Source organism: Trichomycterus rosablanca, chromosome 5 (assembly GCF_030014385.1).
Source record: "Trichomycterus rosablanca isolate fTriRos1 chromosome 5, fTriRos1.hap1, whole genome shotgun sequence".
Lineage (NCBI taxonomy): Eukaryota > Metazoa > Chordata > Actinopteri > Siluriformes > Trichomycteridae > Trichomycterus > Trichomycterus rosablanca.
This window is the reverse complement of record NC_085992.1, coordinates 46,675,227-46,691,676: the sequence shown is the minus strand read 5'-3', so window position 1 is coordinate 46,691,676 and position 16,450 is coordinate 46,675,227. Positions and strand designations below refer to the sequence as shown.

Here is a 16,450-nt window from a genome sequence, read left to right as displayed (position 1 = left end):
TGTAGTTACTCATTACACAAAATTCATCAGTTCACAAGGTTCTATCGAACAGTTATGGACAATTTTGTATCTCCAATTTACCTCACTTGCACGTCTTTGTACTGTGGGAGGAAACCGGAGCTCCCGGAGTAAACCCACGCAGACACGGGGAGAACATGCAAACTCCACACAGAATGGAAACGGACCACTTCACCTGGAAATCAAATCCAGGACTTTCTTGCTGTGAGGCGACAGTGCTGCCCACTTAGCCACCGTTTTACCCAAATGCATTATATGTAAAGATTATACATGCTATGGCATTTCTCCTAAATTGTCATCAGTGATGTTACCTGCATAAATTAATATTTATGGTAGGACTGTCCCGAATACCATTTTGTGAGTTCAAGTGCTTTATTTCAATCAGCAGCAAATATTTGTAGCGTTGTATGCTGCTCAAACAAAATGGGTCCAGCTCTAATTTGTAATTAACAGATGTAACTTACAACAAGCATAGTAACAACACAGTAAATTCTTGGTGGCAGCACAGTGGCTAAGTGGGGTAATACTGTCAGCTCACAGCAAGAAAATCCTGGGTTCGAATCCCAGGTGGTCTGGGTCTTTTCTGTGTGGAGTTTGCATGTTCTCCCTGTGCCTGCATGGATTTACTCTGGGTGCTCCGGTTTCCTCCCACAGTCCAAAGACGTGCAAGTGAGGTACCTCCACTCCCTCAATGACTATGCCAGTGTCTTCAGGTGGCTCCTGGATACCTTCTCCCTCCCTCCGAATGAGAAACACTGCAATGGTGAGCTGCTCAAGGTCCCTCTGAACGTCACCTGCACCAGAATTCTAAAGTACACAAAATGATAAAAACTAGCATTACTTATGTTATGCAATAGCTGTGAAATAGGTAAAGAACTGTACAGAAATTTACTGTACCTTTATGAACAAGTTCACTAGCACGCTAATCACCAAAATAGCTCATAGGCTAAACAATATCAGACTGTAGTGTCTCTTTCTCTGCATACTTTAACACCATTTCACACTATTCTTCAATGGTCAGGACCCCTTTCTCAGCACTGCAGTGACACTGACATGGTGGTGGTGTGTTAGTGTGTGTTGTGCTGGTATGAGTGGATCAGACACAGCAGCGCTGCTGGAGTTTTTAAATACTGTGTCCACTCACTATCCACTCTGTTACACTCCTTCCTAGTTGGTCCACCTTGAAGATGTAAAGTCAGAGACAGTAGCTAATCTGTTGCTGCACAGTTTGTGTTAGTCACCCTCAAGCACATCATTATTCATCACAGGATGCTGTTGAAAAGATATTTTTGGTTGGTAGACAAATTCTCAGTTCAGCAGTGAAACTGAGGGGTTTAAAAACTCCAGCAGCACTAATGTTTCTGATCCAGTCATACCAGCTCAACACACTAAAACACACCACCACATTAAGGTCCCTAAAGTGCTGAGAATGATCCACCACCCAAACTGAAAGTGGTGCAAACAAAATTGCGCGTGCGGACTCCCTAACTAAAGTGGCGGCAAGCTAATGTAAAACTTACTCACCTCAATATAAATACACCGCTTTTAGTAATGGGATTAAACAACGAAAGTCCCTCCCGCATATTCGCTATAGAACTAAAGTAAAAACTGTTAATAATAACGGAATAACTTGGTTAACAGTTGGTTAATAACTATTTTAACAGCTACTGGCCAACTATTAATTGGCTACAGCAGATTGTTTCACAAAACAGCAAAATTTAATCGATGATTAATGACTACGGGATAGCTGGTCTAAAACTTTAATACCCAATCCACGTGTATACTTTTATATCTAACATCTAACACACTATTTAACAAAAAATATATATTTTTATAGCTAGTATTAGACTTACCTTTTTCTGAGAAGCGAGAGAAAACGGCTGCTGGACTGCAGGTGGAAAACTCTGGAAAGAACGTACACGCATTGACGGCATGACGTCAGACGCACAAGGGAAACTTAATTGAAGTGCTTTTAATGGAACTAGAAAAGCGAGTTAGAGGAACAAAGTGTATTTTTTAAGTTGATTTAATCCACAAAATTACACTGCTATCAGTAAAGCAAAAAGCTCAATTAGACCCATTCAAAATTCTACATTAATTCAACTACTACTAGAGTACACTTTTTACAGTGTAGTTTCCACAAAACAATTCCACTTCATAATGATAGTACACCATCTGTTGATGTCACTCAGTTAATATCAAGCAATTCTGATGTATCATTTTTAAATAAAGGCCTTTTATATTGTCAAATTTCCATTATTTTAACTCTAGACTGTTATTAAAAAGAATTCTCTAGTTTCCACAAAACAATTCCACTTCATAATGATAGTACACCATCTGTAGATGTCACTCAGTTAATATCAAGAAATTCTGATGTATCATTTTAAAATAAAGGCCTTATCAGGTTATTACCAACTCTTTTTTTCAAAGCTTGAAATTGTATCCCTAATACAGTTTGCAGGAAGAAATGGTTTTTTTTGTTTTTTTCATTTTTAACTTATATATGTATATATTTTTTTAACTGATACATTAATATATTTTTAACTGATATATTTCTGTATTTTAACTGATATATTTATATATTTTAACTGATACATTTATATATATTTTAACTGATATATTTCTATATTTATAACTGATGTAGTCATGTTCAGGTGACTTTTATTTTTATCAGTTTTACCAGACACTATTACTGTAATGTTTAGTACAGTGCCTTGCAAAAGTATTCAGCCCCCTTGAACTTTTCAACCTTTTGCCACATTTCAGGCTTTAAACATAAAGATATGAAATTGTAATTTTTTGTGAAGAATCAATAACAAGTGCGACACAATTGTGAAGTGGAACGAAATTTATTGGATATTTTAAACTTTTTTTAGAAATAAAAACCTGAAAAGTGGGGCGTGCAATATTATTCAGCCCCTTTACTTTCAGTGCAGCAAACTCACTCCAGAAGTTCAGTGAGGATCTCTGAATGATCCAATGTTGACCTAAATGACTGATGGTGATAAATAGAATCCACCTGTGTGTAATCAAGTCTCCGTATAAATGCACCTGCTCTGTGATAGTCTCAGAGTTCTGTTTAAAGCGCAGAGAGCATCATGAAGACCAAGGAACACACCAGGCATGTCCGAGATACTGTTGTGGAGAAGTTTAAAGCCGAATTTGGATACAAAAAGATTTCCCAAGCTTTAAACATCTCAAGGAGCACTGTGCAAGCGATCATATTGACATGGAAGGAGTATCAGACCACTGCAAATCTACCAAGACCCGGCCGTCCCTCTAAACTTTCAGCTCAAACAAGGAGAAGACTGATCAGAGATGCAGCCAAGAGGCCCATGATCACTCTGAATGAACTGCAGAGATCTACAGCTGAGGTGGGAGAATCTGTCCATAGGACAACAATCAGTCGTACACTGCACAAATCTGGCCTTTATGGAAGAGTGGCAAGAAGAAAGCCATTTCTCAAAGATATCTATAAAAAGTCACCTGGGAGACACACCAAACATGTGGAAGAAGGTGCTCTGGTCAGATGAAACCAAAATCGAACTTTTTGGCCACAACGCAAAACGTTATGTTTGGCATAAAAGCAACACAGCTCATCACCCTGAACACACCATCCCCACTGTCAAACATGGTGGTGGCAGCATCATGGTTTGGGCCTGCTTTTCTTCAGCAGGGACAGGGAAGATGGTTAAAATTGATGGGAAGATGGATGGAGCCAAATACAGGACCATTCTGGAAGAAAACCTGTTGCAGTCTGCAAAAGACCTGAGACTGGGACGGTGATTTATCTTCCAACAAGACAATGATCCAAAACATAAAGCAAAATCTACAATGGAATGGTTCACAAATAAACGTATCCAGGTGTTAGAATGGCCAAGTCAAAGTCCAGACCTGAATCCCATCGAGAATCTGTGGAAAGAGCTGAAAACTGCTGTTCACAAACGCTCTCCATCCAACCTCACTGAGCTCGAACTGTTTTGCAAGGAAGAATGGGCAAAAATTTCAGTATCTCGATGTGCAAAACTAATAGAGACATACCCCAAGCGACTTGCAGCTGTAATCGCAGCAAAAGGTGGCGCTACAAAGTATTAACGCAAGGGGGCTGAATAATATTGCACGCCCCACTTTTCAGTTTTTTATTTCTAAAAAAAGTTTAAAATATCCAATAAATTTCGTTCCACTTCACGATTGTGTCCCGCTTGTTGTTGATTCTTCACAAAAAATTACAATTTCATATCTTTATGTTTAAAGCCTGAAATGTGGCAAAAGGTTGAAAAGTTCAAGGGGGCTGAATACTTTTGCAAGGCACTGTATATGCACATCCTTCGAAACAACGTGGGGGCTGATTTGACTGAGCATTTCAAAGTGGAGGCTGGCTTGACCGCAGTCATTTTATTAACATGTCAGTGCTTGTGTTAATTTGCAATTTCTTACACATAAATGGGGCTCTGATATTATTATGTGTTCCAGAGGATACAGTAGCATTACAGGACCACAAAAAACATGAAAACGTGGATTCGTGAAGTGGTGAAGGAGAGTGCTGTTTTATCAAGATCACTGTCCAGTGCAGTCAATGTTGCAGTTGTAATTGAAGAAGATGTAGTAATGGACAACTTGCCCCACTACACTAATGCCTTCAAGACACCAAACCATCGAAACTGGTTTTTATTCCACCTTAAAAATTAGCAATTACATTTAGGTGCTAAGTTGACTTGTAATTTGTAGTTGCCCTTGCACCTTAAAAACTACATTTAGGCTCTACCTACATCTTCTAATATAAATAGTTTCAATTACACACTATAACATGTATAACTTAATAACGTAATTTGTTTGATGCTTGTGAATGCTGAATGTTTAAAAAAAATGTATTGTTTATATGATACATGCAAATAAAATGTATTTGTTAAGAATTTACATTTGCTCTGCAGTGTTCACTTATTCAGTATATTTTACATGTACTTTGATACTAATTATTAATTAACTGGACTAAACAAATGTAGTTGACATAATTGAAAATATATTGTTGGACCAACAAGATGTATTTGATGAATTTCATTGACACAACTTATTTTTTTTAGTTGGTCCTAAATTCTATGGTTGTCAGCAGAACTTAAATTATGCATCTTAGATCATTTAAATTAGGTCAACTAAAAAAATGAGATGCAACGGGTCACTAAGAATTTTTATTCTTGCAGTTTGATTATTGTTTACTATGTTACTGGTGTTCCTGCTGTCTTAAGATCATCCTGCAATGCTTTTTGAGTGACTGATGGCTTCTCTATTACCTCCATTATCAACAGTCTAGAAGGATGTTATGATCTTGCATCGTGCACCTGACACGGGCTGATTTATATTTCCATTTTCACCCCTGGGCTAAAAAGTGAACACCCAGACATGTGTTAGATACTTTGCATGAATTTAACTTTGTTTACAAGGGGACAGTTCACTGCAGCAGCGAGCAAAGATGAGGTAACTATGGCACAGCTCTCAGGAGTTTATTTTCTTAGTTCTTGATTATTTTCTGGCTGATTTGTTGTTAGGACCGTTAAAATTAATTCTTGGGTTTGGTCCAATATTTTACCCAGGTGTGTATTTTCTACTTGTGAATTATTGAACAAGTTTTGCTGACAGAGATGTTTACAGTGCTGGCGGTGGGTCTACACTGTGCACATATATTGATTTTAATATTGTGCCAGTATTATTTTTCAACTAATCTTTGTTTATGCTTATGAATACATTCGTTTTGTTCATATTTCTGAGCACAAAGTCAAGTACAAAGTCAAAAGAAAACTGTAGTTTTGAAGTGAACATACTGCGGGCGGTTATATAAAAAAGTTAAATACTTAAAATAATTAAATAGTTAAATACTTAAAATGAGTTAAATACTTAAATACTTAAAAGTAATTAAATAGTTAAATACTTAAATTCACAAATACTTTCAATTAATTAAATAACTTAAATTAATTAAATATTGAAATACTTAAAATTAATTAAATAAGGAAAATAGTTAAATACTTAAAATTATCTAATTAGTTAAATACTTAAAAATAATTAAATATTTAAACTAATTAAATACTTAAATAAATAACATTTATTAAATAGTTAAATACTTAAAATTAAATACTAAAAATTAATTAAATAGTTAAATACTTAAAATTATTTAAATAGTTAAATACTTATAATTAATTAGTTAAATATTTAAATAATTAAAATGCATTAAATAGTTAAATACTTAAAAAAATAAATAATAAAATATTTAAATACTAAAAAATTAATTAAATTCTTAAATACCTGAAATTAATTAATCAGTTAAATATTAAACATTAATTAAATAGTTAAATACTTAAAATTAAATAGTTAAATACTAAAAATTAATTAAATAGTTAAATACTAAAAATTAATAAAATAGTTAAATACAAAAAATTTATTAAATAGTTAAATACTAAAAATTAATTAAATAATTAGATACTTAAAAGTAATTAAATACGGTAGTTTTACCTCACTGTATATCTATCAATTTTACAATCCTTGATTTTGATGATTGCAGAGATTAGATGGCTATTCTGTGTGCAGTTTATGTGTAGGTTATTTTTATTTTATATTATAAATATTTTTATATTATTTTTATATTATAAATATTATATATTATAGATATATTTTAGAGCAGCTTTCAAGAACAAATGTGTCATCCAAAGTTGAGTCCACACCCTTTATATAAAAATAATCTTATTGCCCTTGATTAAAATGATGCGTTGCCCAATTAAGCAGCACCCACTTCATTGCAGGAATAAGAAAGTTATATCACTCTAAATCAAAAAAGACTCATGATGTTGATTTCTACAATATTACTCTTAGACAGTTATCCAGTGACTGTGGCTTTACTTTATTGTTGTGTTTCATATAAACAATTTCCTTGTCACAACAAGGCCTCTCTGTGCCATTATTATTACTGCCAGGTCATTAAATCTTCATTACCTTAACTATACAAACCTATAAGCACAAAGACCTGAGAACGACAGAAAGCAAGTCCTTTAAGCGCTGAACTGCAATTACAGAGCCAGTGTCTTCATTATGGCTGACCTTATATTCTCTGTGTGGGTTTCTATAGATCTGTGTACTCATTCTGCTGCTCTGGCCATTTCAATTGATCAGCAAGATGCCGTTTCAATTAAAATGTAATCAGCCATCATTAGAGGTCAACGTAATGTGGAAATGTTTGATTTGATTTACTTTAAATATCAAAGCTATGAAGTAAAGGTGATTGAAGCATCTTGAGTTGATGTTATACAAGGATTGTGTGTGTATGTTTGCAGCATACAGCATTCATTTATAAATGAGCTATGGGTCAGCAAAAATCTTACGTTAAATGTAGTGCATGCATTCTTATTCTGCTGTACTAAATGTGTTGTTTATTATCGATTGTTTTTAAACCAAGATAAATTTTAGACTTGACTGGAGAAGGGTGTTTTTATTGCAAGAAGTCCGTACAAACCCAAGGTCAGTGCTTTGTGAAGGCCAGTAAAGATCCTTGAGAGAACACTCGCCTAGCTTTGTCTTTGTGCACAGAAGTCAGGAGACCCAAACTGTTGCCACAAAGCTTACGATATGATTTATCCTACTGACATTTACACAACTGCTAACAATTGATGTTACTGAAACACCTAAACTGAATCATTTGGACGGGGGTCCACATACTTTTGGCAATATGTAGTTTAATACATATATAGTATTTATAGTTTATCTAAAGGAAATCACAGGTTCCTGGCATAAGTCAGACATGTGATGTGCCTGTGACCCTAAAGTTCACCAAACATAACTAATCATTAAACATTTATATGCTGGAAATGGGCTGCAGGCATTCAGAATCTAAAAAAGCTCAGAATTGATGACCAGTCTGAAGAAAATGTCATCATGGAGAATGAATTTTTAGGTATGGCTTTATTTCCAGTGATCTTGTTGGATAATCTGTGGTTTGTCTAGTTTTTAGAGCACCAGCAGTTCAGGTAACTACAGTAGATAGTTTTGTTAAATTAGTTGGAACTGTCACTTAGTAATGCCAAGTTACATGACTTTCCAAGTCATCAAGTCGCTGTACAGTTCACACTACACGACTGGATCTCTTGTAATCGGGAGTCTTTCAGGTCGGTGTGGTTTTCACACTACACGACTGATCGGTCGGTGATAGGGGGTTTCACACTACACCATCTATCACCAACTGGAATCGCAGGTGAGCTTCTCTGGTCTCCCAAACTACGTTTTGTCATGAAAACAAACACGAGAAGTGACGAGGGGTTAAATGATACCACGTCCAAAAATGCGTGTCAACAAGTAGCGAGCGATCAAAGTTTGTGCGCTGATGTGCAGCGTAAAATCAAGGAGAAAAAATAAATGAATCTGAGTGGATTTGGCTACGTGACCAGCATGGATTGTTCTATAGTGAGTTGGAGGTTAATAAATATTTTTTGCAATGCAGAGTGGGAATTATGTTTTGTAGAGAACAATAAGGTCAGAAATACTGTAAAACTTGTGTGTGCTGATGTATTCTGATAGAAACTATATTATGCCCCTGTCCCACCTTTTTACAACTTCTCCCCTGCGTTTCCCCTCACCCCGTATCATGTGTTCTCATTGGCTGTTCGACATTGCCAGTCGGCTGACTCATATCCAGATATCTAGCAAGCTAGATATTTATTTTCAGTCACCGAGCCGCTGGATCGAGTTGTTGAGTAGTTCACACACAGCGATTGAGAGCCGAGTTTCGATCGCCAAGCGAACAGCGAATTGCTCCCGAGCCGACAAATCTAGCGGTGACCAGTCAGCAAGCGAAAATCAGGGCAATAGTCATGTAGTGTGAACTAGGCATAAGGCGTCTAAATATTAGTTTTTGGTGACTTTTTTAAATGTTTCTCCTTATCAAGAGTGATTTCACCTCAAACAAGTTGGTAAAATTTGGCACTAGAGGTTTTCTGGTCATTAACAAGCCATTTTTGGCAGATAACCTGAGCTGTAGTAAGAGTTCTCATAATTCCAAAATATTGTCTAAAATACAAGTAAAATGTTTCTACATTAATTTAATACCATAACCAAAGCGAAAATACCATGTGCTCAAGTGAAACAGCAGTCTATATTTTTTACATTTATGCCATTTTTCAGATTTTATACAAATCAACTTGCAATTTTGACCTAATGCAATCAAACTGAGAATTAAGGATTTTGTTCAAGGGCCAGCAGTAGCAACCTGACAAAACAACAACCTTTCATTTACTAGTCCGGTAGTTAATCCCTGAGCTACCACTGACCCTATAATGGTATATTATGCTAGCCCCTGCATGTATTGTGATTCTCTTTATATTATAGGGACAATATACACCGATCAGCCATAACATTAAAACCACCTCGTTTCTACTCTCACTGTCCATTTTATCAGCTCCACTTACCATATAGAAACACTTTGTAGTTCTACAATTACTGACTGTAGTCCATCTGTTTCTCTACATGCTTTTTTAACCTGCTTTCACCCTGTTCTTCAATGGTCAGGACCCACACAGGACCACTACAGCACTGCAGTGACACTGACATGGTGGTGGTGTGTTAGTAGTGTGTGTTGTGCTGGTATGAGTGGATCAGACACAGCAAACTGCTGCTGGAGTTTTTAAATACCGTGTCCACTCACTACCCACTCTATTAGACACTCCTACCTAGTTGGTTCACCTTGTAGATGTAAAGTCAGAGACGATCGCTCATCTATTGCTGCTGTTTGAGTTGGTCATCTTCTAGACCTTCATTAGTGCCCACGGGGTGCTGTTGGCTGGATATATTTTGGTTGGTGGACTATTCTCAGTCAGGGACAGTGAGGTGTTTAAAAACTCCAGCAGCGCTGCTGTGTCTGATCCACTCATACCAGCACAACACACACTAACACACCACCACCATGTCAGTGTCACTGCAGTGCTGAGAATGATCCACCACCTAAATAATACCTGCTCTGTGGTGGTCCTGTGGGGGTCCTGATCATTAAAGAACAGCATAAAAGGGGGCTAACAAAGCATGCAGAGAAACAGATGGACTACAGTCAGTAATTGTAGAACTACAAAGTGCTTCTATATGGTAAGTGAAGCTGATAAAATGGACAGTGAGTGTAGAAACAAGGAGGTGGTTTTAATGTTATGGCTGATCGGTGTATGTATATAGGGACAGTGGTAGCCTAGTAGGTAGGGCTTTGGGCTATCAACTGAAGGGTTGATGTTGAGTTTGAAGGCTCTTTACCCTCTCTGACCCTCTCTGCTCCAGGGGCGCCGTACAGAAGAGGACAAGTGCTAGTCTGCAGCGCTTTGTGGTCAGCATAGTGCATGCATGAGGTAGAGGATAACAATGCAATATTGGGGAATTAAACTTGTTAACAAGTGTTAAATGCTTAATGTTTTAATTCACCTCAAAGGTGTTTAATGGGGTTGCAGTGAGGTGTCTGTGCAAGACTACTGGAGTAATATCATGTGTTTATGGCCCTTTGTGCACAGGGCCAGAGTCATGCTTGAACATAAAACTTAAACACAGTTAGAAGCACATTATTAATTTACAGATTTTATTTTATGCACCTGTTAGCAATGGGTTTGGCTGAAAGACCTAAACTCAATCGGTAGAAGGGATGTCCACATACTCTCAGCTGTGTAGTGTATGTAGCAAAATTGACAGTGTAATTTGACTGAGTACTAAGACACTAGAACAGTCTGACTTACCCACGCAAAACTCCAAGTGTGGGATTCTTGGGACAAGAATGAAGCCCGGGTGAGACGGACAGGCTAGAGGGGGAAAACAAGAGAAAAAAGGAATCATTTAAAGACTCACAATAGACATTTACTTCAAACAGAAGCCTCTTATTAAAGAGACACTGGATAACATTTTCACCTGCTGAACTTCACTTTGAACTTTACCTCTTATAGACACAACAGTTTGAAAAGTTGACACACCGTTAGACGTCTCAGTAAGTCTAAATGCTAATAATCCTGGAATCCAGTGACAGGAGAGTAAAAAAAAAGCCAGTCTGTAACAAACATCTGTATCAACTGTCTAAAGCATCAGACATTAATGTTCCAATTGCGGAGAGATTGATGATGACAGGCGTTTTAGTTTATGCAAACCGACGCTGATGCATTTCTCCAATGGCAGCCAAACATCACAGCAACACGGCTGGCACATCCATCGCCACGAGTAGCTTCCTTGACAGACACCTAAGTGAATGCTCTCTGCACGCACCATCTGCCACCAGTCATGTCCCACAATGGTCCAAAGCACAAAGGTACCTAACACAGATTGAGGGCTCGACGTTCTGGCACTCGGATTCAGATGCAATTAGGCCACAAACACTGTTTTTATCATCACTTTTATTTATATAGTGCATTTCCCTTGCTTAAGGACGCTCTTCAACCAAAAACAACATGAACACATTAAACAGAAGAACAGCAAAGGTCATTCAGGAAAACAAGTACGTCTTTAACAGATCAACATATTAACTAGATCAGAGTTTTTCAAACCCTGGGTCGTAACCCTTAAGTGGGTTGGGAGCCAAAAAAATGGGTTGCACAGAAAAATAATAATAATTCAATAAACAAATTTTAACAGGCCCCAAATGTACCTGTACATGAACACCCCATTGTGGAGGCTTTATGTTACACCTTGTAAACCACAGTGGAACCAGATTGCCACCATTATTACTTTGCTTTGTTTTGATGCATTGTTTGTGTTGCCTGGGTCACGGTAAAAATCATGGACAAAATGTGGGTTGCATGAAAAAAAGTTGCCTGAACTAGATAGCTAACACTAAGGATGTGTTGTAGGGCAGCGGTCCCCAACCTTTTTTGCACCACGGACCGGTTTCATATAAGATATGAAATTTAATTATAAAAAATATATTTTTACAGACCGGGAATTTCAAATAGAAGAACTATAGAATGAAAAATCTGAGTGAATCTTGAGCTTTTTTCACTGCAACGAGCCGCTGCTCCCACCTAGTGGTGATTGGAGACAATAACACCCAAATAGTATTGAAAATGTAATTGCTTTTGTAGCGATCTCTAATTATTTATTATTTTAGTGCAGCCCAGTAATAAGTGACTCATAGACCGGCCCGGGTCTGTGGCCCGGTGGTTGGGGACCACTGTTGTAGGTGATTGTCCGGTTGAGTCCACCTAACCAATGTATGTAGTTAAGGTGCCCAGCTATTCTAAGCAATTGTTTACAATTACAATTGTAAATCTCCAGTTTAAGGCTCAAAAGACGGTTCCAAAAAAGCTAAATACAAAACACACAAACTGTGATGACCTCCCTTGCAGATATGGAAATAATTCAGGATCAGCTAACAAAAAGGGTTAAACAGTAAAATTGCTCCATATTAAATATACAATGTAATTAAAGAAAAGTTAAGACACAAATCTGAAACTAGGTGTAATCAGCTGTTACTAGAAGTGGTTCCTGCTCTTCCATGTAATTGGATTACCTGCTTTTATCCGACTTTAAATGATTTGCAAAAATGTGATTAAATAAATAAAGACACTTTCATATAATTAAGGAACACAAAAACAGAACAGTTTTCAAACAGGTTGTCCACTAATTAATTGTCCTGTTTTGGGGATGATTTGGTTCACAAATCAAGCAACCCTGATCACAGCAGAATACACAGGCTTTAAAGTCACAGGCTCAACTGTCCACTATTTTGCAACACCTGTACAGCTGCTTATTTATGTTCTTATCTAATTAGACAGTAATGTAGTAGTAGTTTAGTACATAAACACTTTAGACTCAGTTTAAGAGCTTTAAATCTAACATTAAAACTAAGACGGAGTTTGCATGTTCTCCCCATGTCTGTGTGGGTTTCCTCCCACATTCCAAACACGTGCAAGTGAGGCAAATTGAAGATACAAAATTGTCCATGACTGTGGTTGACATTAAACACTTGAACTAATGAATCTTGTGTAACCTGTAACCACCATTCTGTCATGAATGGAACCAAAGTGTGTAAAACATGACATTAAAATCCTAATAAATAAATAAATAATAAACAAAAACTGACTGAACTTAAATCTGACTTTGTCCACAGCATTGCTGTTTGTGCCAAACAGTGAAGTATCAGAAACTACTTATGAATATGATTTTCATGTATAATACTCTCTAGAGTTTGAACAAAATGGTGAAAAAAACCCAGAAAAACATCCAGTGAGTGGCAGTAATGTGGGCAAAATTATACTGTTGATAAGAAAGGAAGAGAATGACCAGACTGGTTAGCTAACTTAAAAACACTCAACTGAGGTGAGCAGAAAAGTACTTTAAGGTTGATGGGCTACAACAGTGGGTTTTTCTCTTGTCAAAAACGGAATCTCAAGCTACAGTAGGCACAGGCTCACCAAAAACAAGTTAGAATAAAAACTGCACCTAGTGTATATCTTGATTTATTTTGCATCAACTGAGTGATTCACAAAGGTTTCTCATGCAATTCCATTTTAGGGCTCGAAGGACATGTACATTGGTTTCTGGCCCTGCCATTAGCAGACTGAGATTTCTCAGGATTCCCTGTTTCTTTTCACAATATCATTTACAGTAGATGGTGAAAGATCTTAAATAATCTTTTTGACAATTCTGAAAAGAAGAAAAGTGTGGTGAGTCGCAACCCATTGTTGCTTGCAAAGATCCTTTGGTGGATCGACATTTTATACCCAATGAAACCTTTACCTGCTTAATGTGTAATGTTTCAAATCACTATAAGTTGAATTTGTTATTCATTTACATTTACATTCAAAGCGACTTACATTACAGTTACAGTTTACAGTCTGAGCAATTAAGGCTTAAGGGCCTTGCTCAAGGGCCCAACAGCAGCAACCTGGCAGTGGTGGGGCTTGAACCAGCAACCCTATGATCACTGGTCCAGTACCTTAACCACTAGGCTAGAGCTGGCCCTTTATTCATTTTTTGTTCTTTTTTTTTGCTTTTGTTTCAACTTGCAGCCATCAAATTTTAAATTAACTTATTTCTACAAAACACAATCATGTTGATTATCCATTAAAATTAATTTCTTTGTACTTTTGCCAGTTAAACAAAAGCTCATAGAAGTGAAATATTCATAGATCTTTATTGCATTTTACTAAATGTCTCAACATTTTTGGAAATGGGGTTTGTATTATTAAATGGCCGCAGTCTGGCAAGCTGTATTAATCATTAAGGTTGGCCGCAAAGTCTGCTGAACAGATGTTATAACACTCTGATAATGAATATGTAGGGTTATTCTAATTCTGAAATCAAAAGGTCTATCAGCCACATCAGCCCTCCAAAGTGTGTGGCTGTCTGTGTGGGTTTCCTCCGGGTGCTCCGGTTTCCTCCCACAGTACAAATATGTGCAAGTGAGGTGAATTGGAGATACAAAATTGTCCATGACTGTGTTTGATGTTAAACTTGATCTTAATCTTAATCTTGTGTAACCAGTAACTACCTGTCCTGTTATGAATGTAAATGTGTAAAACATGACATTAAAATCCTAATATTATAAATAATAACATTATTGAATTGGACAATTATTTGAAATACATTTGTGTATGTCAAAGTCAACCAGCCCTCGTTAATCTCATCTCATCACTCTAACACATCAGGTTTAAGTAATGCGTCTCTCCACACTCTTGACAATAGCATGAGTGATAACAGATCCAGCTGATTGCACTGAGCTGATGGAGAGTGTCACGTTCTGTTCCCTCAGAGACCCCGAGGATGCAGGAGAAGTTTATGAAGTGTAGGAGAGTGCAGGAGGGAGGGAGTCCATGAGTACCAGATGTTATGGATTTTGTCAGTGTGAAGTTACAGAGTTCAGATTGTTTTTCTGAGCTCAGTTCTCCATCACTCTCAATAACCGACTGCTATGTTCTCGTGATCACTAAAAAAGTGGGAGAGAATAATGAAGTAATGTTAAATAATTGGCAAATTCGTATACAGTTGAGGGTGGCACGATGGCTCATTGGGTATTAAGGCTGCACAATATTGGAATAAATTCACTCACTCACACACAGCAATAAGGTCCTGGGTTCGATTCCCACGCAAGTCCTTTCTGTGTGGAGTTTGCATGTTTTCCCTGTGTCCACATGGGTTTCCTCTGGGAACTCTGGTTTCCTCCCACAATACAAAGGCATGCAGTTAGCTTAACTAGAGATACTAAAAATTGCCTTAGGTGTGTGTGTGTGTGTCTCCCCTGTAAAGGATTGGCACTCTGTCCATGGTGTTTCTGTGTGCCTTGTGCCCATTGAGGGCTGGTATAGACTTCAGCACCCCCCAGCACATTATTTGCATGTTCCATACTGTCAACCTTTTCTGATTTAAAGTTGTACTTATATACTTATACACATCAAGTTATTTAAGCAATAGAAGACGAGAGGGAGTGTGTTATCACGAATAACATCAGTGATTCGGTCGCCGTAAATCATCACAGCCGTGATGTTATTCGCGATAACACACGACCTCAAGTGTTCTATTGCTTTTATACAACAGTTTTTACAAAATAAAGAAAGAAAATAAATCAAAGAAGCCCTGAATTTCATATTAAATATGCTTTAATATTGACAATACCTTCCGCCAAAAAGTAGTTCCACAACGAATATAAAGTTTAACACTACAAAGCAAACATCCCAAGTTGCAAAAACTCATTTCAGGGAGGCAAGAACAACAAGAAAAAGAAGGCAAGAACCTCCGAAGGGAAAAAAAAAGAAATAAAAAACCTCTCGCACACACCATGGGTGATAACAGAACTTTTAGGAGCTGCTAACTGGGCTATTAAGCTAACTGTTCGCGTTACAAACACATTAATGTTCCCTACATAGTGCACTAGATTGTGTATCAGATCATGGATTTATGTTCCCTACAAAGTGCACTAGATAGTGAATTAGACAATTGATTCATGTTCACTACACAGTGCGCTAGATTGTACAGTATATCAGATAATGGATCTAAAACGCGATCAGGAAAAAAGTCTGTGTCGACTGCGTGCGCATTTGTGTGCATGAAGCTTGTCGTTAATGGCAACGCGCCAGCGGAGTAATACCATTGTGGTGTGAAAAGACCGTGCTGTTATCACGAATATCAGCACGGTTACAATGCTTCTCAACCAATCAGATTGTAAGGTCGGAACTAACTGTTGTATAATACCCTATAAAGTACATGCATTATATACCCAAAGTCACCAATCATACACATTTAATTTCATTTTATTAGGATTTTAACGTCATGTTTTACACACTTTGGTACATTCATGACAGGACAGGCAGTTACCCCTTATACAAGGTTCATCAGTTCAAGTTTAATGTCAAACATAGTCATGGACAATTTTGTATCTCCAATTCATCTTTGTACTGTGAGAGGTAATCGGAGCTTCTGGATGAAGCCCATACAGACATGGGGAGAA

General features: G+C 37.2%; 1 protein-coding gene across 3 annotated transcripts in view; it reads right to left on the bottom strand.

The window, feature by feature from the left end:
- Nucleotides 1–16,450, bottom strand: part of inpp4b (inositol polyphosphate-4-phosphatase type II B) — a 422,536-nt gene that overhangs the window by 391,542 nt on the left and 14,544 nt on the right. For all 3 annotated transcript variants that reach the window (XM_062996233.1, XM_062996234.1, XM_062996232.1), the window contains one exon: nt 10,758–10,820. In XM_062996233.1, coding sequence (XP_062852303.1) covers nt 10,758–10,820 — 63 coding nt within the window. The remainder of the gene's footprint in view (nt 1–10,757; nt 10,821–16,450) is intronic.